Consider the following 26456-nt stretch of genomic DNA (forward strand, 5'->3'; position numbering starts at 1 on the left):
AGGTGGCAGAGATACCACAAGAATGGACTTGAATGAGTGATTACAAAGAGACTGAACATGGGCCAACATCTTTAACTTATTAACTTCCTTCCTTGCTCCCTAAATATTTAGAATGATAGTAGTACTATAGTAGTAGTAGTTAATGATAATTTTCCCTTTTTGTGATACTTGGTGAGATTCCGAAAAAACTTACTGTTGCAAATGCCACCACTACATAGGTAAATAATTACAATTACGTTATCTGAATCCTTTGGTTATTTCTAATTAGAAAGACACTACAACAGGAACAAACTTGTAAATTATGCTTAGGGTTGGAAAGAATCAGTGTGAACACCAGGTTTATGCATCAATTTGTCTTCTCAGGCAGCTTTCTGTTTTTGAGTTTCCAAATGGTAAGCAGAGCTGTAAAGGATCACATTTGGTTAGTGGCAGATGCATTTTCAAAAAAAAAAAAAAAAAAAAAAAAAAAACCCACAAAAATTACAAGTAAGCCTTTATTCACAAGTCTGAAATAAGAAGCATACCCATATTGCGTTACAGAAGAAGACAGATATTACATGCAAAAACAAAGAAAACGCCCCAGCTCTAGCATATTTTATGCTTCCTTAGGAAATCAGAAGCGTGACTGACTTATACTGTTAAGTGAGCCTATGATTAGGGTTAATGCAAGTACACGAGCTAGCATCAACAATAACACACTACCTCTCATTTGCTTTCATTGTGTGGTGATCAGTGCAGGTGCCTAGAGTTTAAGAGTCAGTACCACGGGGATAAATCCTGGACCCACGGGTTTCCATGGCCCATTCACATTCTTTCCAGACTCCAATGTTTGAATGAAAACCTAATGATTCACATGTGGCTCAGACACAAGGCTCTCTACCTCCTGTTTGGGGAAAAGGTCTCGGGAGGCATATTTCTGCTAGGAGCTCAACCAGTTCTGGAGAGCAAATGGGCTGTGAGACCCAGCACAGCCTGATCTCCTGGTATTTACTTCAAGGTAGCACTATCAGCTGCAGCAAACATTCAGATAACTTCATAATAGCCTCACAGGTAGTCTTACATGGCCCTAGGGAAATTACTTGTTCTCCACATCTTAATTTCTCATTTTGAAAAGAAGCACTGAAAAGAATAATATTATCTTAGAGTTGTCAGGAGGATAAAGCAAGAAACATCTGAGGCCATCTGAATGCCCCAAGTCACACCATGAGAAAAATCCACAAAAAAAAGAAAACAGGATTCAGTGCAAACACAGCTCCCTTGTACTCCAAACATCTGAGGGCAACCATAGGAACTCCAAGCAAAGGAGTGGGATCCAGATCTACAGGCTCAACTCTCTGCTCTGCCTGGGAACAACATAAGCTTCTTACTTCCAAGATAAATGCTAGGGCTGAAAATAAAAAGGAGCACTTCTGAGGTGCAACAACCTCAACCTCAAATGACAAATAAACAGGGAATGGAGCTTGTTTGTGCAACCCCAGCCCTTGGGATGAAGAGTCATTCTCATTTCTTTACTTTTCATTGTGTAGGTATGTTTCAAACAGCAAGCTCAAGCCAGGAGAAAGGCTGAGCACTAAACTATCAGACAAATGTGTCTGTCTGATAGTGAAGAAAATCACCCAAGAGACTGATTTAATTCTCTGCTTGAGAAGGTTTATCTGAACCTCAGTCTGTTTCATCCCACTAAATGACACAGACTCAGAGCTAGAAGCAGAAAAAAGGGGCTGACACCACCACCATGAGTGCGCTTGCTAATCAAGCCTTTAATTTCCCTTTGGTTACATTTGCTTGAATTGAAACCTTATGCATCAAGCAAAATTAAAATGGTTTGTGCTTTTGTTTTGAGTAAGAAAAAATCCTAAATTCAACTCCATTCAAAACAATTATTTTCTCTGGCAGCTGAACCAAAAGAACCCACTAATTATTCACACATATTGTAGCAAGATTATTTCATCCAAGTCCCAGCATGCAGTTTTCTACTATAGCAAATACAATACTTGCCATGAAAGTTCATCACAAAAGATTTAGATTTCTTTCCTTAATCTCTGATGCAGACAATTGTTTTTCTTGCCAGTCTTAAAGAAAAACCAACTATAAAAAAAAAAAAAAAACAACTTTCAAACAAAAACTCTACAAGAAAATATTCTCACAATTTCATTCTGCAATTTCTCATTTAATTCTACTGTCTACACCCTACCTTCCTATTCAACTGCACAGTTGGTTTTCACAGAATCACAGAATGGCCAGGGTTGGAAGGGACCTCAAGGATCATGAATCTCCAACCCCCTGCCAATGCAGGGCCACCAACCTCCACATTCAGTGCTAGACCAGGCTGCCCAGGGCCCCATCCAATCTGGCCTTGAACACCTCTAGCGACGGGGCATCCACAGCCTCTCTGAGCAGCCTGTTCCAGCACCTCACCACTCTCTCTGTAAAGAACTTCCCCCTGACATCCAACTTAAATCTTCCCTCCTTCACCTTAAAACCATTTCCCCTTGTCCTGCTGTTATCTACCCTTTCAAAGAGTTTTAATGCGTTACATTAACCTTAGCCACATTTTGTTCTTCTCAAAATATATCCCTCAAAAATTTTTTATAAAATGACTTACGATTTGACTTATCACTCAGTGAGCCTCTCAGCAACCTATCCAACAAGATGATGAGAAGACAAGAGCTAAAAAACACAGGAAACCCACAAGGGCCTTGTGGCTCTGTAACACCTGAGAGAGCTCCAGCACTCTGCTTCAGGAGCAGCCCACAGGCTTCTTGAGCTTAGGACTACTGAGCTGACTTCTTTGAATCTAGCAGTAATTACAATAGTAATTCCTGTTCCTATAGGATTTTTGAATGAAAACATATCAGAACTAGATAGATTTCTTTTTTTTTTTTTTTTTTTTTTTTTTACATCTGCTTTGTAAAATAATTACTTTCAACTATTCCATCATAGCCCACATTCACCACTGGCCTACAATTTAGTCCTTCTTCTAGAACAATAACAATCAGAATACTGGCAAAGCACATCTCAGTGTATTTTGTTCCAAAAAAAATGACTTGTTGGAATGAGGCACAACAAGGCACAACTATGTTATTATATTAATAATATAATAAAATTTCATATGTTTTGCAAAAAATAAAGTAATACAAGTTTCAAACCCATACTTACACAGTTCCAGTAAACTTCTATTACAAAGTAGAAAAGAAGCATCTATCTTTTGAACAAACTTGTGCAGACACATAAGCAAGGACTACTGAAATTCTGCTATATGCAGGTCAGGGTGCTATGTTACAGACACTGTTAGATAGCAACATCTTTTACAAGGATTTAATTAAACCTGTATTCCACTAATCATCTTTCACACCTGGTGTTAATGTAAGGAGATTAAAGTAACACCAAGTCTTTTTACTGCCAGCGATAGAATTATGAATTGATGTGCTAACTGCCATACAGAGACTTCCTAGCCTAGAAGGAAAAAAAAAATGTCAAGCAGCAGCTATTCAGTTTGAGATGTAAGGATAATTTATCTGTAGGCATGGCATTAATATGTAGCAGAACTAAACCTATTCCTTAATAGAGGACATAAGAGAACGAACACTGACCTAAGAGACCAGGGAATGGGAGAAAGGAGGAAGCAGCAAATTTAACATGTGGAATCACTTGCCTGGAAGCTAAAGAGATTAGCTGGAAACTTTTCACTCACTTGGTTAAGGTATTAAGAACACAAACATTATGTATGGATAAGATTATGAGAATGACTTGAATTAATAAAGCTGATACTCCACTCATACTGAGCTTACTTGACAAATGTATAGCTTGTATAGCTGCAGCTGTTGAGATGCACAAGCTCTGCTTATTACCAACAACCTAACTGTACAGTGTACATGTAATTCAACTTTGCTATTGCTAGACTCTGATTTAAGAACTGTTCAGAAAATCCTGGACTCCCAGTGATATAAAGTATACTCCACCAGGACTATCTTAATAAAGTAGTTCACAAACATACATTCTTGACTATGCTTAAGGAGTTACAAAAGTGATAGAATCTCACTGCAGGTTACTTCCGTTCTTTCTCCCTACCCTAGGTTCACAAACAAGTGAAGAAACAAAAAAATTAGAAACATCTTCACATACCAGTTATCATTTCCCCTCCATGATGGCCAGATTTCAGAAATCCAAAGACTGTTTTGGATTGATAGGCACAATCCACACAAGCTTGTACAGCTTGTTGAAGTACCGCGTTGACAGGACCTGGTCCAAAGTGATCTGGAAGCTCCTGAACCTTTTTCTTATCCAGGTGAGGCCCAGAATTTCCATGCTTGTTGACATAAACACACACTGAAAAAGAACAAGCCATATTTATACAGAATATTTCTGCTTTCTTCACACCTTCTGCACACAGAATAGAGACATGTTTCACGTGCTAGAACTGCATTGTTTCTTAAGTCCCAAATTCACTCCCATCTGACCTCTAAAGCCTTTCCGTACCCTGCTAACGTACAAAGCTATCACAACCTGCATCTCTACTCACGCAATAGTCCCAGCAAAGCAAGAACTACCAGTACATGCTCTAAACTACCAAAAATCTATTCTTAAAAGTTGTCCTTGCTGCCCTATTTTTTCTCAGATTTGACACGATACAACAAACCAAACCCTATAGCATACGCCTGCTATTGGTGCCCATTCTGAAGCACCCACACAGCGTTAATAATGTCTGTGCACAATGGTCAGTATCTGCTATCTTCAGCAACCATGCATGTATGATTTCCACACTACAGTTTGACTTTCAGTGCTAAACAAAAGAACAGTACTTACCTGGAAACTGTGCAAAGTGGTTTAAGGCTTATCATGAAAGTAATCAAATAGGACTATTGAAAACAGAGACAATGTCCTCTTGAGGGAAGAAAGCAGGTCTTTCTTACAGCAAATGTCATCCAATTGGGAGAAAATCTCCTCTCTTGGGGAGAAAAGTGGTCTTTCTGAGAGAAGGTGTCCTCTTCTTGGCTGCAAGTGTCCCATTTGGCATTGTCATGGAGGCTTTTTGGGGAGAAAGCGTGTGGCAGTTGTAAGAGAAGGGGTATTTCTGGGAGCAAATCTCCTCTTTTTGGAAGAGAAGGTGAAATTTCCAAGGGAAAAGTGGCATTTCTGGGAGGAAATGACATAGCTGGGGGAGAAAAGTGGGAACCGGTGGGAAAGAAGATCTTGTACTGGAGAGCAACGGTGGTCTTTTTGGTGTGCCAAGTGGTCTCTTGGGGAGAAAATGTGGTAAATAGGGGAGACAATGTCCTCTGGAGGAGTGTCAAGTAGTATTTGGGAGAGCAAACGTCAGGTATTTCTCGGAAACCGGCTGTTTCTGGGAGATAGTAGCAGACTTGGTTGGAAAATGACAGGTGTTTGTGAGAAAGCTGGTATTTTGGGAAAAAAAAGGCCGTTTTTTAAAGAATAAGCTGGCATTTCTGGGAGAATATGTCCCATCTTTGGGAGAAAACGGGTGTATGTGGGAGAAAATGTCGTGTAGTTGGGAGAAAGCTGGTGTATGTGGGAGAAAAGGCCATTGTGATGGGAGTCAGTGTGATCTTGAGGAGTGGAAAGCAGTATTCTTGAGATGAAACGTGAGGTATTTCTAAGAGTCCTGGTATTTCTGGGAGAAAATGTCTTGTTTTGTTTTATTGTTTTTAATATTTATATATTTTTTATGTTGCAATTTCAAGGAAACACTGCGATAGAAATTGCTTTTAATTCTTTTGGCATACATAGAAGATGCGAAAATGCACATCATATTTTCACATGAATGTAGTAACACAAAAAAAGTTCAAAGCAGTAACTGATACACTCAATTATAAAAGCTGCCCTTCCTGTGCAAGAAATGTAACTCAGCCCTTGGGCTAGATGCCATTCTGTGTCATTGATGTAAACCTGGCGGACAGTACAAATACTCTGAATTTAAAATGGCATGACTAAAAATGGAGTCTTTCCTCTAGCTTTTAAGTTTTAAGAAACATAAAATATGGACGTATGCTTGGCAACTTTTCCTTTCATTATATACAAAAGTGACTCTCTCTAAAATAACTGTCAAACTAAGAGGGACTGTCAGAAACCTATCACAGGAGGTAATCTATTTGCTCAGGTTGCTGAAGAGCAATGAAAAAGTAGATATTGAGTTTCAGTTTTCAGCACATACATTAAAGTCCCATGCCTGTAATTAGGTCTCCTACCTTCCAAATAGAATTTTAAAAAAGTTTGATACATGATTATTTTAAATTATTTTTCTATAATTGGTTAGTGGTATTGTGGAACACATATTTAAGGATTAATGATGAGAAAGATTAGAAATCCAAAAAGTGTAAAATTCCATGCAAACTCAATTAAGTTTCAAGGACATTTCCATCAGAAAGAATGGAAATGAAGAAAGAACGGAGCCCCCAGGCTGGTTGTTGAGTGAGAATTACTGCTTACCCAGCATCCGTTTGCTTCATCAAATGTCCCCCATCTGCTCACAGAAACCTCTCCAAGATGCTTTTCTGAAGAATATTTGGCAGCATGTTTCCCAGGGCTGATGCCTAGAGGAGAGGGTTACATGGAGACTTGCTGTCTATCTTGATGGCAAACCCCTCCTAAGTAGGAATCCAGAGCTGGTGACTCACTTTGTAGTCTTGTATAGGTCTGGGGCAAGACAACATTATGGCAGTGGGGAGATATTCATGGTCAGGCTGGACAGGCCTCTGAGGTCTCTGACCTTTGTGGGTGTCCCTGTTCATTACTGGGGAACTGGACTCAATGGTCTGTAAGAGTCCCTTCCAACTCAAAAACAAATTCTATGATTCTATGATTCTATGAATATTCCTGGTTTTATTACAAGTACAAATACTGATAAAGCCTACATTCAAACTGTTTATTCCTTGCTTTTGGAGAAGCTAAAACACTAGCACTAAGAGTTTTAATCAACGTAGATAATAGCTTGTCAGTTGTTATGCACAGTGGTACGTGCACCCAGTTTGAAATTTCAGTGCCATTAATGTTTTTAATTTTTTAAGTGATATGACACAGTACATGCAATCAACAATAATGAACATACCATGGTTCAGGACCCCTGATCTCTCAGCTAGTAATTTAAAATATTTTCATGTGTAGAGACAAGACAAGTATTATGTCCTAAAAGGAGTCTAGGTCCCCAGCACTATTTCTCTCTCTATTTGATCCCTAAAAACAACTGTTTTCTTGCCAAAGTTTTTGCATCGTTAAATCTCCTTTCTGAAACAATGAATATTGTGTAGTTGCAGGCCACTTTTTCAAACCTGTGGACATTCCCTTTGCTTCTACTTCTTTAAGCAACCTGCAGTTGCAATACACTTTTGCAGTACAGTCTTGAACCTCTTTATTCCTTGTTTTTCAGTCACCATGGGCTGTGTCTGTGCTGTCTTTGTAACCAGGACCAGGGAATGACCTCTTTTCTCCCAGTCAGTTTTCTCAACACGTCTACTGGTGTGGATGAAGCAAGCAAAGGCAACAAGAAAAGCAAATACAATTATACTAGCAAGCAGGAGTATCATTTATTATAGATGATAATCACATGTTGGTTTGTCACTAGGTGTGCTTAATCAACTACTTTCTTTTTGAAATAAGAGTGAAGATAAAAGAAAAGTTCAAATAGGTTTCCTACATGTCTCGTTTTCATTAAAGATTAGATCTGCTACAACACGATGAACTGAGGATAATATAATGTAACGTCCAAACACTTTTTTTCAAGTAATGTTAACACTGAATGAAAGGTATACAGGCTTCAATGAAATTAGGAAGTTGAGGCCTAGTTGAATGCTATTTGTTGTTGAATGGTATTTGTGACAGTGTTGAAAGAAATGGCTGATGTTATTGTAAAGTTACTGTCTGTCATCTATGAAAAACGGTGTTCTGCACAGGTCTGTGAGTGTTAGAAATGGGCTTTCTTGAAGAGCTGTCTTTATGGAAAAGGAGGCATTGCTTGCAAACTGGTAAATTGAGAAAAAAAAAAAAAAGTAACATTTCTGATTTCCAATTTAGTTATTAGAAAATCCCCATCATCTCTCTTTATATTATATGAATACTCCATGGTGTCCTTGGGATGACAAGATGCCTGTACTGCTATTTAGATATGCACAAATACAACAAATCCATGGGCAGATCTTTCCCCTACTGCATTTTTTTAATGTATTTCTTTATTGCTAAACTAAAAGGAAAATAATAGTAGAAAAAACTCAATCACCTTAATCAGCACATGCAAGTCTTAAAAATCTTTTTCTTGCTCTGACTGGATTGAGAGCCTATTGTACTGAGAAGCAAAAACAGATTACAAGTAAAACACATAAAACAGAATACAAGCATGTCTATTTCTAAGTTCTCTGGTACTCAAAAATCTAAATACCTATTCATGTAGCTGCATTCATTGCTTTAAGTCATTAGCCAAAAGTAAATACGTAAGGAGAAACAGAGACAAAATTGACTTTATAAGAAGAAAATATATTTTCATATTCAAAATATTCTAAGTCACCATGCTGCCCTTTGAAGACAGCATTCATGTCTCATCTTGATCATGCTGACAAGCATCTCACGGGTATCTGCTTTCACTTACGTTGATTGTACAGTTTAGTATCTGTAATACTGAAAAGACCTGATGGGAAATGTTACCTTCCAAATTTTGCTCTGTGTATATGCATTTCCTATTTAAACCCTCACTCAGCAAGAGAAGGAAAAACACTTCTCAGTTTCAGTGTAAGTGCCCCATGGAATTTTCTACAGGAAAAATATCACTTTAGATCTGTCAGACAATAACATTTTATTACCTCAAGGATGTTATCTGAACCTGAGGTCTAATATCTAAATGAACTGCAGTTCAGATTATTTGAGATTTAGCAGAAAGACAGAGGGATGGAAAGTTTCATAGAAAGATTCTATGGGGAGAAGTCTCGTTCATTTATTGTGGATAAATATGATGAAAAGGTATTCATATACCAAGTTTTAATAACTGTATGGTTAACAGGAGGAACAGTAGACAGCTTTGAGCAGTAGCTGACATACAGAACAGGAGAGTTGGAAGAGTAATATTTCCAAGAAGATTAATTTAATTTAAAGGCAGAATGTTTTTTGGCTATTGGAAAGTTCTCTGTTGTGTTGAGCAAAAGGATATATATACTGGCTGAAAATAAACCTGTAAAAGTGAGGTAATGCATTTACTAAAACAACAATAATTGCTATATCAGGATGGATCATATATTAAAGGCAATAAAACTCTGATTAATAGCTGTCAGGTTATTTCTTTATTTTTCTCAAATATTTATTTGAGCGCAACATACTATAAATACTTTAAAGAAAATGTTTATCTTATATTTGTACATGATTGCACTCAGTAATACATGGAAGAGCAGCCACTGAAGTGGGAGGATCATAAGCCCAATGTATGTGAAGAGAGAGAGCAATAAATTTGATTCTTCTCAGCATTTTTCTGTTACAGGTTTTGAGAAACTTGTTAGATTTTAGTACCTGTAAATGTAAATGAAACCAACATAAAGTACCATACATAACCTTATTACTTTAAATAACATAGAAAATATGGATTGGAAGACTCGTGTGCATGTTCTTTTTTTCTGTCTTAGACCTGAATAAAGCTGTAAAGAAGAAATTAATGCTCTAGTAAGTCACTGTCAACTCTTGCAAGTCCATTTGGGAGAAAATTTGACACTCCATTTTTTTTTTCTTGTTGTCCTTCTATCTCCTACTCTCCTTTTTGTGTATGTTTATTATTTGCCTCATTTCTGTGAAAACAAATCAGGCTCCATTAATAAAAGCAAAAACTGTTTAAGGCCATCCATCTTACTCTTTCTCCTCAAAGGTTTGCTGCCACTTGTTCTATCACAGAGGACTGCAAAACTTTTTTGCTCCACATTGTTACCCTCTAAAGATAAAATGAATAAATTGCTTAAGAAGATGTTGAAAGACTCTTAATGGTGCATTTATGATCATAACATACGTATTTGTGAGACCTAAGGATTTTTATTCATTCTATTTTTGTTCAATGTAAAATCAAGATTAACTTCTTAGATTTTCTGGACATCCTCGTTGTATAAATTTAATTTTTTACTCCTTTTCCTTGTACAACTTCTGAAATCTGACAGTAAGAACATTTTTATTTTTGTCTCAAACCTCTTTTTTATTCTTTGTCCATCTATTTTTTTTTTCCCCCTATGATGCTTCTTATAACTTTACCAATTACTTTGTGTTCCATTTCATTACGTTACTTATTTTTGCTTTTTCTTTAGGGCAGGATATGTCTACTGCTATGCATCTGCACAGTTCCTACAATGGAGCTTTGATCCTGGTTGGATTGCTTAAGTGCCATTAACATAAACGTGGTTAACAAAAATAGTAGTTTCAGCTTAGTATTTTTCATGCTAAATCAGGTTCAAAACTAGAAGAATAAAAGTTTTTTTGTAAGAAACATAAACATCCATGTTGATTTCATAAGTGAAACTGCTTCTGTTTTTGAAGAGCGGAAGAAATGTAAATAATTCATCTGAAAGCAAAGTTCACTTCTGTTTTTATATTCTCAGAAGTGAATCATCAGATTAAACTAGCATGCCACAGTTTAATGGTAAACCTCTAACACTACCAAATCTACATATGTAGATTTTGCTTTAATGTCACAGGCAACAGAATGTAATCAACTAACAAACAAAACAAGCAAACAGAAAATTCACATCCAAATAAACCAGAAAGAGGAGTTTATAGACACTCTACAGAACTGTTAGCTGTGCTATGCTTTTCAAAAGCTGGAATTTGTTCTACAGACATTTCAGAAGTTGCACATCTGTCCAAGAAGAATCATTGCACTTTATTTCTACTGTACATGTCTATCTTATATCTTATTCTTCATTACTGTTATGTACTATGCAAAATACATAAAGAAAAAAAGCAGTAATCAAACTATACATACTGTGAGCAGGGCTTTGTGAAGGCTGCAGTACTGTACAGAAGAAAGCCTTGAACAGATCTATCTCAAATTCAGGGTAATAATACATTTATTTCCTACCCACCTAAAAGGAGTCTAGGTCCCCAGCACTATTTCTCTCTCTATTTGATCCCTAAAAACAACTGTTTTCTTGCCAAAGATTTCTTCTTTTAAGAACGTTGCAACAAAACGTTGCTGGCATGCCATACAGAGACTTCCTAGCCTAGAAGGAAAAAAAAAATGTCAAGCAGCAGCTATTCAGTTTGAGATGTAAGGATAATTTATCTGTAGGCATGGCATTAATATGTAGCAGAACTAAACCTATTCCTTAATAGAGGACATAAGAGAACGAACACTGACCTAAGAGACCAGGGAATGGGAGAAAGGAGGAAGCAGCAAATTTAACATGTGGAATCACTTGCCTGGAAGCTAAAGAGATTAGCTGGAAACTTTTCACTCACTTGGTTAAGGTATTAAGAACACAAACATTATGTATGGATAAGATTATGAGAATGACTTGAATTAATAAAGCTGATACTCCACTCATACTGAGCTTACTTGACAAATGTATAGCTTGTATAGCTGCAGCTGTTGAGATGCACAAGCTCTGCTTATTACCAACAACCTAACTGTACAGTGTACATGTAATTCAACTTTGCTATTGCTAGACTCTGATTTAAGAACTGTTCAGAAAATCCTGGACTCCCAGTGATATAAAGTATACTCCACCAGGACTATCTTAATAAAGTAGTTCACAAACATACATTCTTGACTATGCTTAAGGAGTTACAAAAGTGATAGAATCTCACTGCAGGTTACTTCCGTTCTTTCTCCCTACCCTAGGTTCACAAACAAGTGAAGAAACAAAAAAATTAGAAACATCTTCACATACCAGTTATCATTTCCCCTCCATGATGGCCAGATTTCAGAAATCCAAAGACTGTTTTGGATTGATAGGCACAATCCACACAAGCTTGTACAGCTTGTTGAAGTACCGCGTTGACAGGACCTGGTCCAAAGTGATCTGGAAGCTCCTGAACCTTTTTCTTATCCAGGTGAGGCCCAGAATTTCCATGCTTGTTGACATAAACACACACTGAAAAAGAACAAGCCATATTTATACAGAATATTTCTGCTTTCTTCACACCTACTGCACACAGAATAGAGACATGTTTCACGTGCTAGAACTGCATTGTTTCTTAAGTCCCAAATTCACTCCCATCTGACCTCTAAAGCCTTTCCGTACCCTGCTAACGTACAAAGCTATCACAACCTGCATCTCTACTCACGCAATAGTCCCAGCAAAGCAAGAACTACCAGTACATGCTCTAAACTACCAAAAATCTATTCTTAAAAGTTGTCCTTGCTGCCCTATTTTTTCTCAGATTTGACACGATACAACAAACCAAACCCTATAGCATACGCCTGCTATTGGTGCCCATTCTGAAGCACCCACACAGCGTTAATAATGTCTGTGCACAATGGTCAGTATCTGCTATCTTCAGCAACCATGCATGTATGATTTCCACACTACAGTTTGACTTTCAGTGCTAAACAAAAGAACAGTACTTACCTGGAAACTGTGCAAAGTGGTTTAAGGCTTATCATGAAAGTAATCAAATAGCACTATCAAAAACAGAGACAATGTCCTCTTGAGGGAAGAAAGCAGGTCTTTCTTACAGCAAATGTCATCCAATTGGGAGAAAATCTCCTCTCTTGGGGAGAAAAGTGGTCTTTCTGAGAGAAGGTGTCCTCTTCTTGGCTGCAAGTGTCCCATTTGGCATTGTCATGGAGGCTTTTTGGGGAGAAAGCGTGTGGCAGTTGTAAGAGAAGGGGTATTTCTGGGAGCAAATCTCCTCTTTTTGGAAGAGAAGGTGAAATTTCCAAGGGAAAAGTGGCATTTCTGGGAGGAAATGACATAGCTGGGGGAGAAAAGTGGGAACCGGTGGGAAAGAAGATCTTGTACTGGAGAGCAACGGTGGTCTTTTTGGTGTGCCAAGTGGTCTCTTGGGGAGAAAACGTGGTAAATAGGGGAGACAGTGTCCTCTGGAGGAGTGTCAAGTAGTATTTGGGAGAGCAAACGTCAGGTATTTCTCGGAAACCGGCTGTTTCTGGGAGATAGTAGCAGACTTGGTTGGAAAATGACAGGTGTTTGTGAGAAAACACTGGTATTTTGGGAAAAAAAAGGCCGTTTTTTAAAGAATAAGCTGGCATTTCTGGGAGAATATGTCCCATCTTTGGGAGAAAACGGGTGTATGTGGGAGAAAAGGCCATTGTGATGGGAGTCAGTGTGATCTTGAGGAGTGGAAAGCAGTATTCTTGAGATGAAACGTGAGGTATTTCTAAGAGTCCTGGTATTTCTGGGAGAAAATGTCTTGTTTTGTTTTATTGTTTTTAATATTTATATATTTTTTATGTTGCAATTTCAAGGAAACACTTCGATAGAAATTGCTTTTAATTCTTTTGGCATACATAGAAGATGCGAAAATGCACATCATATTTTCACATGAATGTAGTAACACAAAAAAAGTTCAAAGCAGTAACTGATACACTCAATTATAAAAGCTGCCCTTCCTGTGCAAGAAATGTAACTCAGCCCTTGGGCTAGATGCCATTCTGTGTCATTGATGTAAACCTGGCGGACAGTACAAATACTCTGAATTTAAAATGGCATGACTAAAAATGGAGTCTTTCCTCTAGCTTTTAAGTTTTAAGAAACATAAAATATGGACGTATGCTTGGCAACTTTTCCTTTCATTATATACAAAAGTGACTCTCTCTAAAATAACTGTCAAACTAAGAGGGACTGTCAGAAACCTATCACAGGAGGTAATCTATTTGCTCAGGTTGCTGAAGAGCAATGAAAAAGTAGATATTGAGTTTCAGTTTTCAGCACATACATTAAAGTCCCATGCCTGTAATTAGGTCTCCTACCTTCCAAATAGAATTTTAAAAAAGTTTGATACATGATTATTTTAAATTATTTTTCTATAATTGGTTAGTGGTATTGTGGAACACATATTTAAGGATTAATGATGAGAAAGATTAGAAATCCAAAAAGTGTAAAATTCCATGCAAACTCAATTAAGTTTCAAGGACATTTCCATCAGAAAGAATGGAAATGAAGAAAGAACGGAGCCCCCAGGCTGGTTGTTGAGTGAGAATTACTGCTTACCCAGCATCCGTTTGCTTCATCAAATGTCCCCCATCTGCTCACAGAAACCTCTCCAAGATGCTTTTCTGAAGAATATTTGGCAGCATGTTTCCCAGGGCTGATGCCTAGAGGAGAGGGTTACATGGAGACTTGCTGTCTATCTTGATGGCAAACCCCTCCTAAGTAGGAATCCAGAGCTGGTGACTCACTTTGTAGTCTTGTATAGGTCTGGGGCAAGACAACATTATGGCAGTGGGGAGATATTCATGGTCAGGCTGGACAGGCCTCTGAGGTCTCTGACCTTTGTGGGTGTCCCTGTTCATTACTGGGGAACTGGACTCAATGGTCTGTAAGAGTCCCTTCCAACTCAAAAACAAATTCTATGATTCTATGATTCTATGAATATTCCTGGTTTTATTACAAGTACAAATACTGATAAAGCCTACATTCAAACTGTTTATTCCTTGCTTTTGGAGAAGCTAAAACACTAGCACTAAGAGTTTTAATCAACGTAGATAATAGCTTGTCAGTTGTTATGCACAGTGGTACGTGCACCCAGTTTGAAATTTCAGTGCCATTAATGTTTTTAATTTTTTAAGTGATATGACACAGTACATGCAATCAACAATAATGAACATACCATGGTTCAGGACCCCTGATCTCTCAGCTAGTAATTTAAAATATTTTCATGTGTAGAGACAAGACAAGTATTATGTCCTAAAAGGAGTCTAGGTCCCCAGCACTGTTTCTCTCTCTATTTGATCCCTAAAAACAACTGTTTTCTTGCCAAAGATTTTGCATCGTTAAATCTCCTTTCTGAAACAATGAATATTGTGTAGTTGCAGGCCACTTTTTCAAACCTGTGGACATTCCCTTTGCTTCTACTTCTTTAAGCAACCTGCAGTTGCAATACACTTTTGCAGTACAGTCTTGAACCTCTTTATTCCTTGTTTTTCAGTCACCATGGGCTGTGTCTGTGCTGTCTTTGTAACCAGGACCAGGGAATGACCTCTTTTCTCCCAGTCAGTTTTCTCAACACGTCTACTGGTGTGGATGAAGCAAGCAAAGGCAACAAGAAAAGCAAATACAATTATACTAGCAAGCAGGAGTATCATTTATTATAGATGATAATCACATGTTGGTTTGTCACTAGGTGTGCTTAATCAACTACTTTCTTTTTGAAATAAGAGTAAAGATAAAAGAAAAGTTCAAATAGGTTTCCTACATGTCTCGTTTTCATTAAAGATTAGATCTGCTACAACACGATGAACTGAGGATAATATAATGTAACGTCCAAACACTTTTTTTCAAGTAATGTTAACACTGAATGAAAGGTATACAGGCTTCAATGAAATTAGGAAGTTGAGGCCTAGTTGAATGCTATTTGTTGTTGAATGGTATTTGTGACAGTGTTGAAAGAAATGGCTGATGTTATTGTAAAGTTACTGTCTGTCATCTATGAAAAACGGTGTTCTGCACAGGTCTGTGAGTGTTAGAAATGGGCTTTCTTGAAGAGCTGTCTTTATGGAAAAGGAGGCATTGCCTGCAAACTGGTAAATTGGGAAAAAAAAAAAAAAAAAAGTAACATTTCTGATTTCCAATTTAGTTATTAGAAAATCCCCATCATCTCTCTTTATATTATATGAATACTCCATGGTGTCCTTGGGATGACAAGATGCCTGTACTGCTATTTAGATATGCACAAATACAACAAATCCATGGGCAGATCTTTCCCCTACTGCATTTTTTTAATGTATTTCTTTATTGCTAAACTAAAAGGAAAATAATAGTAGAAAAAACTCAATCACCTTAATCAGCACATGCAAGTCTTAAAAATCTTTTTCTTGCTCTGACTGGATTGAGAGCCTATTGTACTGAGAAGCAAAAACAGATTACAAGTAAAACACATAAAACAGAATACAAGCATGTCTATTTCTAAGTTCTCTGGTACTCAAAAATCTAAATACCTATTCATGTAGCTGCATTCATTGCTTTAAGTCATTAGCCAAAAGTAAATACGTAAGGAGAAACAGAGACAAAATTGACTTTATAAGAAGAAAATATATTTTCATATTCAAAATATTCTAAGTCACCATGCTGCCCTTTGAAGACAGCATTCATGTCTCATCTTGATCATGCTGACAAGCATCTCACGGGTATCTGCTTTCACTTACGTTGATTGTACAGTTTAGTATCTGTAATACTGAAAAGACCTGATGGGAAATGTTACCTTCCAAATTTTGCTCTGTGTATATGCATTTCCTATTTAAACCCTCACTCAGCAAGAGAAGGAAAAACACTTCTCAGTTTCAGTGTAAGTGCCCCATGGAATTTTCTACAGGAAAAATATCACTTTAGATCTGTCAGACAATAACATTTTATTACCTCAAGGATGTTATCTGAACCTGAGGTCTAATATCTAAATGAACTGCAGTTCAGATTATTTGAGATTTAGCAGAAAGACAGAGGGATGGAAAGTTTCATAGAAAGATTCTATGGGGAGAAGTCTCGTTCATTTATTGTGGATAAATATGATGAAAAGGTATTCATATACCAAGTTTTAATAACTGTATGGTTAACAGGAGGAACAGTAGACAGCTTTGAGCAGTAGCTGACATACAGAACAGGAGAGTTGGAAGAGTAATATTTCCAAGAAGATTAATTTAATTTAAAGGCAGAATGTTTTTTGGCTATTGGAAAGTTCTCTGTTGTGTTGAGCAAAAGGATATATATACTGGCTGAAAATAAACCTGTAAAAGTGAGGTAATGCATTTACTAAAACAACAATAATTGCTATATCAGGATGGATCATATATTAAAGGCAATAAAACTCTGATTAATAGCTGTCAGGTTATTTCTTTATTTTTCTCAAATATTTATTTGAGCGCAACATACTATAAATACTTTAAAGAAAATGTTTATCTTATATTTGTACATGATTGCACTCAGTAATACATGGAAGAGCAGCCACTGAAGTGGGAGGATCATAAGCCCAATGTATGTGAAGAGAGAGAGCAATAAATTTGATTCTTCTCAGCATTTTTCTGTTACAGGTTTTGAGAAACTTGTTAGATTTTAGTACCTGTAAATGTAAATGAAACCAACATAAAGTACCATACATAACCTTATTACTTTAAATAACATAGAAAATATGGATTGGAAGACTCGTGTGCATGTTCTTTTTTTCTGTCTTAGACCTGAATAAAGCTGTAAAGAAGAAATTAATGCTCTAGTAAGTCACTGTCAACTCTTGCAAGTCCATTTGGGAGAAAATTTGACACTCCATTTTTTTTTTCTTGTTGTCCTTCTATCTCCTACTCTCCTTTTTGTGTATGTTTATTATTTGCCTCATTTCTGTGAAAACAAATCAGGCTCCATTAATAAAAGCAAAAACTGTTTAAGGCCATCCATCTTACTCTTTCTCCTCAAAGGTTTGCTGCCACTTGTTCTATCACAGAGGACTGCAAAACTTTTTTGCTCCACATTGTTACCCTCTAAAGATAAAATGAATAAATTGCTTAAGAAGATGTTGAAAGACTCTTAATGGTGCATTTATGATCATAACATACGTATTTGTGAGACCTAAGGATTTTTATTCATTCTATTTTTGTTCAATGTAAAATCAAGATTAACTTCTTAGATTTTCTGGACATCCTCGTTGTATAAATTTAATTTTTTACTCCTTTTCCTTGTACAACTTCTGAAATCTGACAGTAAGAACATTTTTATTTTTGTCTCAAACCTCTTTTTTATTCTTTGTCCATCTATTTTTTTTTTCCCCCTATGATGCTTCTTATAACTTTACCAATTACTTTGTGTTCCATTTCATTACGTTACTTATTTTTGCTTTTTCTTTAGGGCAGGATATGTCTACTGCTATGCATCTGCACAGTTCCTACAATGGAGCTTTGATCCTGGTTGGATTGCTTAAGTGCCATTAACATAAACGTGGTTAACAAAAATAGTAGTTTCAGCTTAGTATTTTTCATGCTAAATCAGGTTCAAAACTAGAAGAATAAAAGTTTTTTTGTAAGAAACATAAACATCCATGTTGATTTCATAAGTGAAACTGCTTCTGTTTTTGAAGAGCGGAAGAAATGTAAATAATTCATCTGAAAGCAAAGTTCACTTCTGTTTTTATATTCTCAGAAGTGAATCATCAGATTAAACTAGCATGCCACAGTTTAGTGGTAAACCTCTAACACTACCAAATCTACATATGTAGATTTTGCTTTAATGTCACAGGCAACAGAATGTAATCAACTAACAAACAAAACAAGCAAACAGAAAATTCACATCCAAATAAACCAGAAAGAGGAGTTTATAGACACTCTACAGAACTGTTAGCTGTGCTATGCTTTTCAAAAGCTGGAATTTGTTCTACAGACATTTCAGAAGTTGCACATCTGTCCAAGAAGAATCATTGCACTTTATTTCTACTGTACATGTCTATCTTATATCTTATTCTTCATTACTGTTATGTACTATGCAAAATACATAAAGAAAAAAAGCAGTAATCAAACTATACATACTGTGAGCAGGGCTTTGTGAAGGCTGCAGTACTGTACAGAAGAAAGCCTTGAACAGATCTATCTCAAATTCAGGGTAATAATACATTTATTTCCTACCCACCTAAAAGGAGTCTAGGTCCCCAGCACTATTTCTCTCTCTATTTGATCCCTAAAAACAACTGTTTTCTTGCCAAAGATTTCTTCTTTTAAGAACGTTGCAACAAAACGTTGCTGGCATGCCATACAGAGACTTCCTAGCCTAGAAGGAAAAAAAAATGTCAAGCAGCAGCTATTCAGTTTGAGATGTAAGGATAATTTATCTGTAGGCATGGCATTAATATGTAGCAGAACTAAACCTATTCCTTAATAGAGGACATAAGAGAACGAACACTGACCTAAGAGACCAGGGAATGGGAGAAAGGAGGAAGCAGCAAATTTAACATGTGGAATCACTTGCCTGGAAGCTAAAGAGATTAGCTGGAAACTTTTCACTCACTTGGTTAAGGTATTAAGAACACAAACATTATGTATGGATAAGATTATGAGAATGACTTGAATTAATAAAGCTGATACTCCACTCATACTGAGCTTACTTGACAAATGTATAGCTTGTATAGCTGCAGCTGTTGAGATGCACAAGCTCTGCTTATTACCAACAACCTAACTGTACAGTGTACATGTAATTCAACTTTGCTATTGCTAGACTCTGATTTAAGAACTGTTCAGAAAATCCTGGACTCCCAGTGATATAAAGTATACTCCACCAGGACTATCTTAATAAAGTAGTTCACAAACATACATTCTTGACTATGCTTAAGGAGTTACAAAAGTGATAGAATCTCACTGCAGGTTACTTCCGTTCTTTCTCCCTACCCTAGGTTCACAAACAAGTGAAGAAACAAAAAAATTAGAAACATCTTCACATACCAGTTATCATTTCTGCAAGCCGAGATTACAGCTTTGTGAGTGCGGGAGATATTTCCATCCTCCTGATGGCTGAGCCGAGAGGGAAAAAGGGGAGGGGAACAAAAAACGTCCATCTATGAGGCGAAAGCTCCCGAACGAGGAGCCCCGGGCACAATCCCGCGGCACCAACCCCGGCCCGCAGCGGGGCCTCACCCGGCCACCGCCCTCACCCGGCCACCGCCCTCACCCGGCCACCGCCCTCACCCGGCCACCGCCCTCACCCGGCCACCGCCCTCACCCGGCCACCGCCCTCAGCCCTGCGCCCGTTGCTCGGCAGCTGCGAGCCAACCGAGCCTGCCGGGAAGGCGGAGGGCCAGCACCACGGATAGCTCTTATTGGTCGAAGGAGGTGAGGGCGGAGCTCGAGGACGGCCGTCTTCTTCGCTATTGGCGGAGAGAGCCGTCAGTGCGGGGCGGGGGGCGGGGCCTCGCGGCTAGCGGGGCCGCGTTGAACGCCGCGTTAGGGCGGGGGAACGGAGCGAGGGGGCGGCGGCGATCGAGGGTAAGCGAGCCGCCGGCTGCGAGGAGAGCGGCGCGAGGTAGGGAGCGGCGCGGGGGCCGTCCTCACCTGTCACCGGGCGCTCCGCCCTCCCTCCTCGCGGCCCCCGGGCTCCGGCCGCGGGCGCGGTCCCTCGCGGTAGCGGCCGGGCTGGGGCTGTGCTTTCGTCTAAGGGGACCCTCGTCCGGCTGCCCTCAGGTAGGTGGGAGGGGGGCGGAGAGGGCAGACCCCGGGAAGGCCGCCTCTGGGCGCGAGGGCTCCCCGCCGCCGTCGCTGCGGCAGGCGGCACCCCGGAGTGGCGCTGCGCGAGGGGGGGAGCGGCTGGGGGCTGCGGCTGGGGGCTGCGGTTGGGGGCCGCCTCCGTGCGCGGGGCGGGGGGAGTTGCGAGGGCAGAGCCGCGCGACTTCTTATTCGTATAGCCGCGCTTCTTTTCACAGCAACGTGAATAGCTGTAAAACACATAATTCTACCTAAATTAAGTTGTTTAAATTGGAGATAAACAGATGTCTTAGACCTCTTCTCTTATAAGAAATCTCCCTGTAAGTAAGTCGGCACGCGTGTTGTACCCTGATGAGCATTTTGATCCTGGAACCCTTTTATAGATGAAGTTGATGTATTTCTTCAAGTTCTCATAGAGCAAATTTAAAGTGGCATGGATCCAATGGAAGGTACAACCAGTTCTTTGGATATAAACGCGTTAAACACCAGAAAGATTGTTTATTCCTCTCATGTCTTGCATGTTTTAAATCAAAGCTGAATGTCTTCTCCTTTACTTGTTAGTGTTTTGCTATACTTCGTGATGCTCAGGGGCTGTTTGACATCTTCTTCTTATTCGCAGCTTCCTTTGATGGGGAGAAGCATGCCATCAATCTTCCTTCTGTAAACAGTGCATCGTTTGTCCTACGTTTCTTGGAGAAACTCTGCCACAGTCTTCAATGCGATAATCTTTTCAGTAGCCAGCCTTTCAGCCCCTACATGGGGTGTGCACATAGTCCCACGGAGTACGATAGGAACAAACCAGGTACTATCAAACAGCTGTTGTTTACAAGTACTGATATTTTTGATAAGTGTGGTTACTTTATGAAATTTAACATTTTAATCTGCTTTGCTATAACTTTAATTGATTGAAATGAATACTCTTCAGTTCTTAGAGGATTCGTTCCAGAGCACAAGTGCTGTGGCAGGTTGGGATAGCTCATACCACATGTGCAGAAATCATTTTGTTCTGCTAACTCTTTCTTGTGGTCAAGTAGGAATTGTACCACTGGGTTACTAAAAGAACAGACTCAAAACTTCACATTTTGCCTGTTCAATTTATGTTTGAATCATAAAATAACCTTGGAGAAAGATGCTTACTGCCTTATAAGAAGGGGCTTGCTCTGAGAGATGATTCAGTTCAGCCTATCCTACAACATTAAATACTCTTTTCTTCCTTCTTTGTTCACCTTGCTCAGTGGCGGCTCCAAAATTTTAAATTCTGCAGCATACAGTCTAGTAGAGAAGGTGGGTTTTGCAGCTGGCTGCTTGTGACATTTTATGTGAGTTTTGGTACTCTGGGGGTATATAGAGTGAGAGGGAAATAACATGCTCAGGGTCTCCCATCAAATGGCTTGCAGTGCTGGTATTACGAGTCCCGGTCCAAGGGTTATCAGGAGCCATAGCTGAGAAAACTTTGACATCAATGCAGTTTCAGTCTTAGAGGTGCTGCTTTAGAAAATAAAGTATTGTGGTGGTTTTGGTATTTCGGTTTTTATTTGTTTTGTTTTGTTTTTTTCCAGTAGAGAAATTGTATTTGTTTCATTTCATCAAATAAAAGTCATTTGCTTTAATACTTTTCAGGAGAGTAGCCTAAATTTGGAAATTTGGATGATGATAGTATAAACTAAGCTGTTACTTCAGCTTTTGAAGTTTGTATTGAATGACCGATTCTATGTGAAATGGATTTGTTACCTGGTGAATGACTTGATGTATGTTTTTGCTTTTGTACTTTCATGATAAGCCTTAAACCACTTTGCACAGTTTCCAGGTAAGTACTGTTCTTTTGTTTAGCACTGAAAGTCAAACTGTAGTGTGGAAATCATACATGCATGGTTGCTGAAGATAGCAGATACTGACCATTGTGCACAGACATTATTAACGCTGTGTGGGTGCTTCAGAATGGGCACCAATAGCAGGCGTATGCTATAGGGTTTGGTTTGTTGTATCGTGTCAAATCTGAGAAAAAATAGGGCAGCAAGGACAACTTTTAAGAATAGATTTTTGGTAGTTTAGAGCATGTACTGGTAGTTCTTGCTTTGCTGGGACTATTGCGTGAGTAGAGATGCAGGTTGTGATAGCTTTGTACGTTAGCAGGGTACGGAAAGGCTTTAGAGGTCAGATGGGAGTGAATTTGGGACTTAAGAAACAATGCAGTTCTAGCACGTGAAACATGTCTCTATTCTGTGTGCAGTAGGTGTGAAGAAAGCAGAAATATTCTGTATAAATATGGCTTGTTCTTTTTCAGTGTGTGTTTATGTCAACAAGCATGGAAATTCTGGGCCTCACCTGGATAAGAAAAAGGTTCAGGAGCTTCCAGATCACTTTGGACCAGGTCCTGTCAACGCGGTACTTCAACAAGCTGTACAAGCTTGTGTGGATTGTGCCTATCAATCCAAAACAGTCTTTGGATTTCTGAAATCTGGCCATCATGGAGGGGAAATGATAACTGGTATGTGAAGATGTTTCTAATTTTTTTGTTTCTTCACTTGTTTGTGAACCTAGGGTAGGGAGAAAGAACGGAAGTAACCTGCAGTGAGATTCTATCACTTTTGTAACTCCTTAAGCATAGTCAAGAATGTATGTTTGTGAACTACTTTATTAAGATAGTCCTGGTGGAGTATACTTTATATCACTGGGAGTCCAGGATTTTCTGAACAGTTCTTAAATCAGAGTCTAGCAATAGCAAAGTTGAATTACATGTACACTGTACAGTTAGGTTGTTGGTAATAAGCAGAGCTTGTGCATCTCAACAGCTGCAGCTATACAAGCTATACATTTGTCAAGTAAGCTCAGTATGAGTGGAGTATCAGCTTTATTAATTCAAGTCATTCTCATAATCTTATCCATACATAATGTTTGTGTTCTTAATACCTTAACCAAGTGAGTGAAAAGTTTCCAGCTAATCTCTTTAGCTTCCAGGCAAGTGATTCCACATGTTAAATTTGCTGCTTCCTCCTTTCTCCCATTCCCTGGTCTCTTAGGTCAGTGTTCGTTCTCTTATGTCCTCTATTAAGGAATAGGTTTAGTTCTGCTACATATTAATGCCATGCCTACAGATAAATTATCCTTACATCTCAAACTGAATAGCTGCTGCTTGACATTTTTTTTTTCCTTCTAGGCTAGGAAGTCTCTGTATGGCAGTTAGCACATCAATTCATAATTCTATCGCTGGCAGTAAAAAGACTTGGTGTTACTTTAATCTCCTTACATTAACACCAGGTGTGAAAGATGATTAGTGGAATACAGGTTTAATTAAATCCTTGTAAAAGATGTTGCTATCTAACAGTGTCTGTAACATAGCACCCTGACCTGCATATAGCAGAATTTCAGTAGTCCTTGCTTATGTGTCTGCACAAGTTTGTTCAAAAGATAGATGCTTCTTTTCTACTTTGTAATAGAAGTTTACTGGAACTGTGTAAGTATGGGTTTGAAACTTGTATTACTTTATTTTTTGCAAAACATATGAAATTTTATTATATTATTAATATAATAACATAGTTGTGCCTTGTTGTGCCTCATTCCAACAAGTCATTTTTTTTGGAACAAAATACACTGAGATGTGCTTTGCCAGTATTCTGATTGTTATTGTTCTAGAAGAAGGACTAAATTGTAGGCCAGTGGTGAATGTGGGCTATGATGGAATAGTTGAAAGTAATTATTTTACAAAGCAGATGTAAAAAAAAAAAAAAAAAAAAAAAAAAAGAAATCTATCTAGTTCTGATATGTTTTCATTCAAAAATCCTATAGGAACAGGAATTACTATTGTAATTACTGCTAGATTCAAAGAAGTCAGCTCAGTAGTCCTAAGCTCAAGAAGCCTGTGGGCTGCTCCTGAAGCAGAGTGCTGGAGCTCTCTCAGGTGTTACAGAGCCACAAGGCCCTTGTGGGTTTCCTGTGTTTTTTAGCTCTTGTCTTCTCATCATCTTGTTGGATAGGTTGCTGAGAGGCTCACTGAGTGATAAGTCAAATCGTAAGTCATTTTATAAAAAATTTTTGAGGGATATATTTTGAGAAGAACAAAATGTGGCTAAGGTTAATGTAACGCATTAAAACTCTTTGAAAGGGTAGATAACAGCAGGACAAGGGGAAATGGTTTTAAGGTGAAGGAGGGAAGATTTAAGTTGGATGTCAGGGGGAAGTTCTTTACAGAGAGAGTGGTGAGGTGCTGGAACAGGCTGCTCAGAGAGGCTGTGGATGCCCCGTCGCTAGAGGTGTTCAAGGCCAGATTGGATGGGGCCCTGGGCAGCCTGGTCTAGCACTGAATGTGGAGGTTGGTGGCCCTGCATTGGCAGGGGGTTGGAGATTCATGATCCTTGAGGTCCCTTCCAACCCTGGCCATTCTGTGATTCTGTGAAAACCAACTGTGCAGTTGAATAGGAAGGTAGGGTGTAGACAGTAGAATTAAATGAGAAATTGCAGAATGAAATTGTGAGAATATTTTCTTGTAGAGTTTTTGTTTGAAAGTTGTTTTTTTTTTTTTTTTATAGTTGGTTTTTCTTTAAGACTGGCAAGAAAAACAATTGTCTGCATCAGAGATTAAGGAAAGAAATCTAAATCTTTTGTGATGAACTTTCATGGCAAGTATTGTATTTGCTATAGTAGAAAACTGCATGCTGGGACTTGGATGAAATAATCTTGCTACAATATGTGTGAATAATTAGTGGGTTCTTTTGGTTCAGCTGCCAGAGAAAATAATTGTTTTGAATGGAGTTGAATTTAGGATTTTTTCTTACTCAAAACAAAAGCACAAACCATTTTAATTTTGCTTGATGCATAAGGTTTCAATTCAAGCAAATGTAACCAAAGGGAAATTAAAGGCTTGATTAGCAAGCGCACTCATGGTGGTGGTGTCAGCCCCTTTTTTCTGCTTCTAGCTCTGAGTCTGTGTCATTTAGTGGGATGAAACAGACTGAGGTTCAGATAAACCTTCTCAAGCAGAGAATTAAATCAGTCTCTTGGGTGATTTTCTTCACTATCAGACAGACACATTTGTCTGATAGTTTAGTGCTCAGCCTTTCTCCTGGCTTGAGCTTGCTGTTTGAAACATACCTACACAATGAAAAGTAAAGAAATGAGAATGACTCTTCATCCCAAGGGCTGGGGTTGCACAAACAAGCTCCATTCCCTGTTTATTTGTCATTTGAGGTTGAGGTTGTTGCACCTCAGAAGTGCTCCTTTTTATTTTCAGCCCTAGCATTTATCTTGGAAGTAAGAAGCTTATGTTGTTCCCAGGCAGAGCAGAGAGTTGAGCCTGTAGATCTGGATCCCACTCCTTTGCTTGGAGTTCCTATGGTTGCCCTCAGATGTTTGGAGTACAAGGGAGCTGTGTTTGCACTGAATCCTGTTTTCTTTTTTTTGTGGATTTTTCTCATGGTGTGACTTGGGGCATTCAGATGGCCTCAGATGTTTCTTGCTTTATCCTCCTGACAACTCTAAGATAATATTATTCTTTTCAGTGCTTCTTTTCAAAATGAGAAATTAAGATGTGGAGAACAAGTAATTTCCCTAGGGCCATGTAAGACTACCTGTGAGGCTATTATGAAGTTATCTGAATGTTTGCTGCAGCTGATAGTGCTACCTTGAAGTAAATACCAGGAGATCAGGCTGTGCTGGGTCTCACAGCCCATTTGCTCTCCAGAACTGGTTGAGCTCCTAGCAGAAATATGCCTCCCGAGACCTTTTCCCCAAACAGGAGGTAGAGAGCCTTGTGTCTGAGCCACATGTGAATCATTAGGTTTTCATTCAAACATTGGAGTCTGGAAAGAATGTGAATGGGCCATGGAAACCCGTGGGTCCAGGATTTATCCCTGTGGTACTGACTCTTAAACTCTAGGCACCTGCACTGATCACCACACAATGAAAGCAAACGAGAGGTAGTGTGTTATTGTTGATGCTAGCTCGTGTACTTGCATTAACCCTAATCATAGGCTCACTTAACAGTATAAGTCAGTCACGCTTCTGATTTCCTAAGGAAGCATAAAATATGCTAGAGCTGGGGCGTTTTCTTTGTTTTTGCATGTAATATCTGTCTTCTTCTGTAACGCAATATGGGTATGCTTCTTATTTCAGACTTGTGAATAAAGGCTTTCTTGTAATTTTT

The 26456-nt window shown here is 38.6% G+C and overlaps 1 protein-coding gene across 6 annotated transcripts in view; it reads left to right on the forward strand.

Moving 5' to 3' along the window:
* Positions 1-26456, forward strand: part of LOC149916085 (uncharacterized) — a 107459-nt gene that overhangs the window by 74549 nt on the left and 6454 nt on the right. Inside the window, exons 3-5 of one of the 6 annotated variants that reach the window (XM_090149642.1) lie at positions 20937-21119; positions 22602-22805; positions 24844-25158. In XM_090149642.1, the coding sequence (XP_090005768.1) occupies positions 20937-21119; positions 22602-22805; positions 24844-24896 (440 nt within the window). In that variant the 3' untranslated portion in view covers positions 24897-25158. The other 5 variants (XM_090149640.1, XM_090149638.1, XR_016470802.1 and 2 more) reach the window with 5 other exon arrangements.

The sequence above is a fragment of the Phasianus colchicus genome, chromosome 13 (genome assembly GCF_987193195.1).
Source record: "Phasianus colchicus chromosome 13, bPhaCol1.hap1.1, whole genome shotgun sequence".
Lineage (NCBI taxonomy): Eukaryota > Metazoa > Chordata > Aves > Galliformes > Phasianidae > Phasianus > Phasianus colchicus.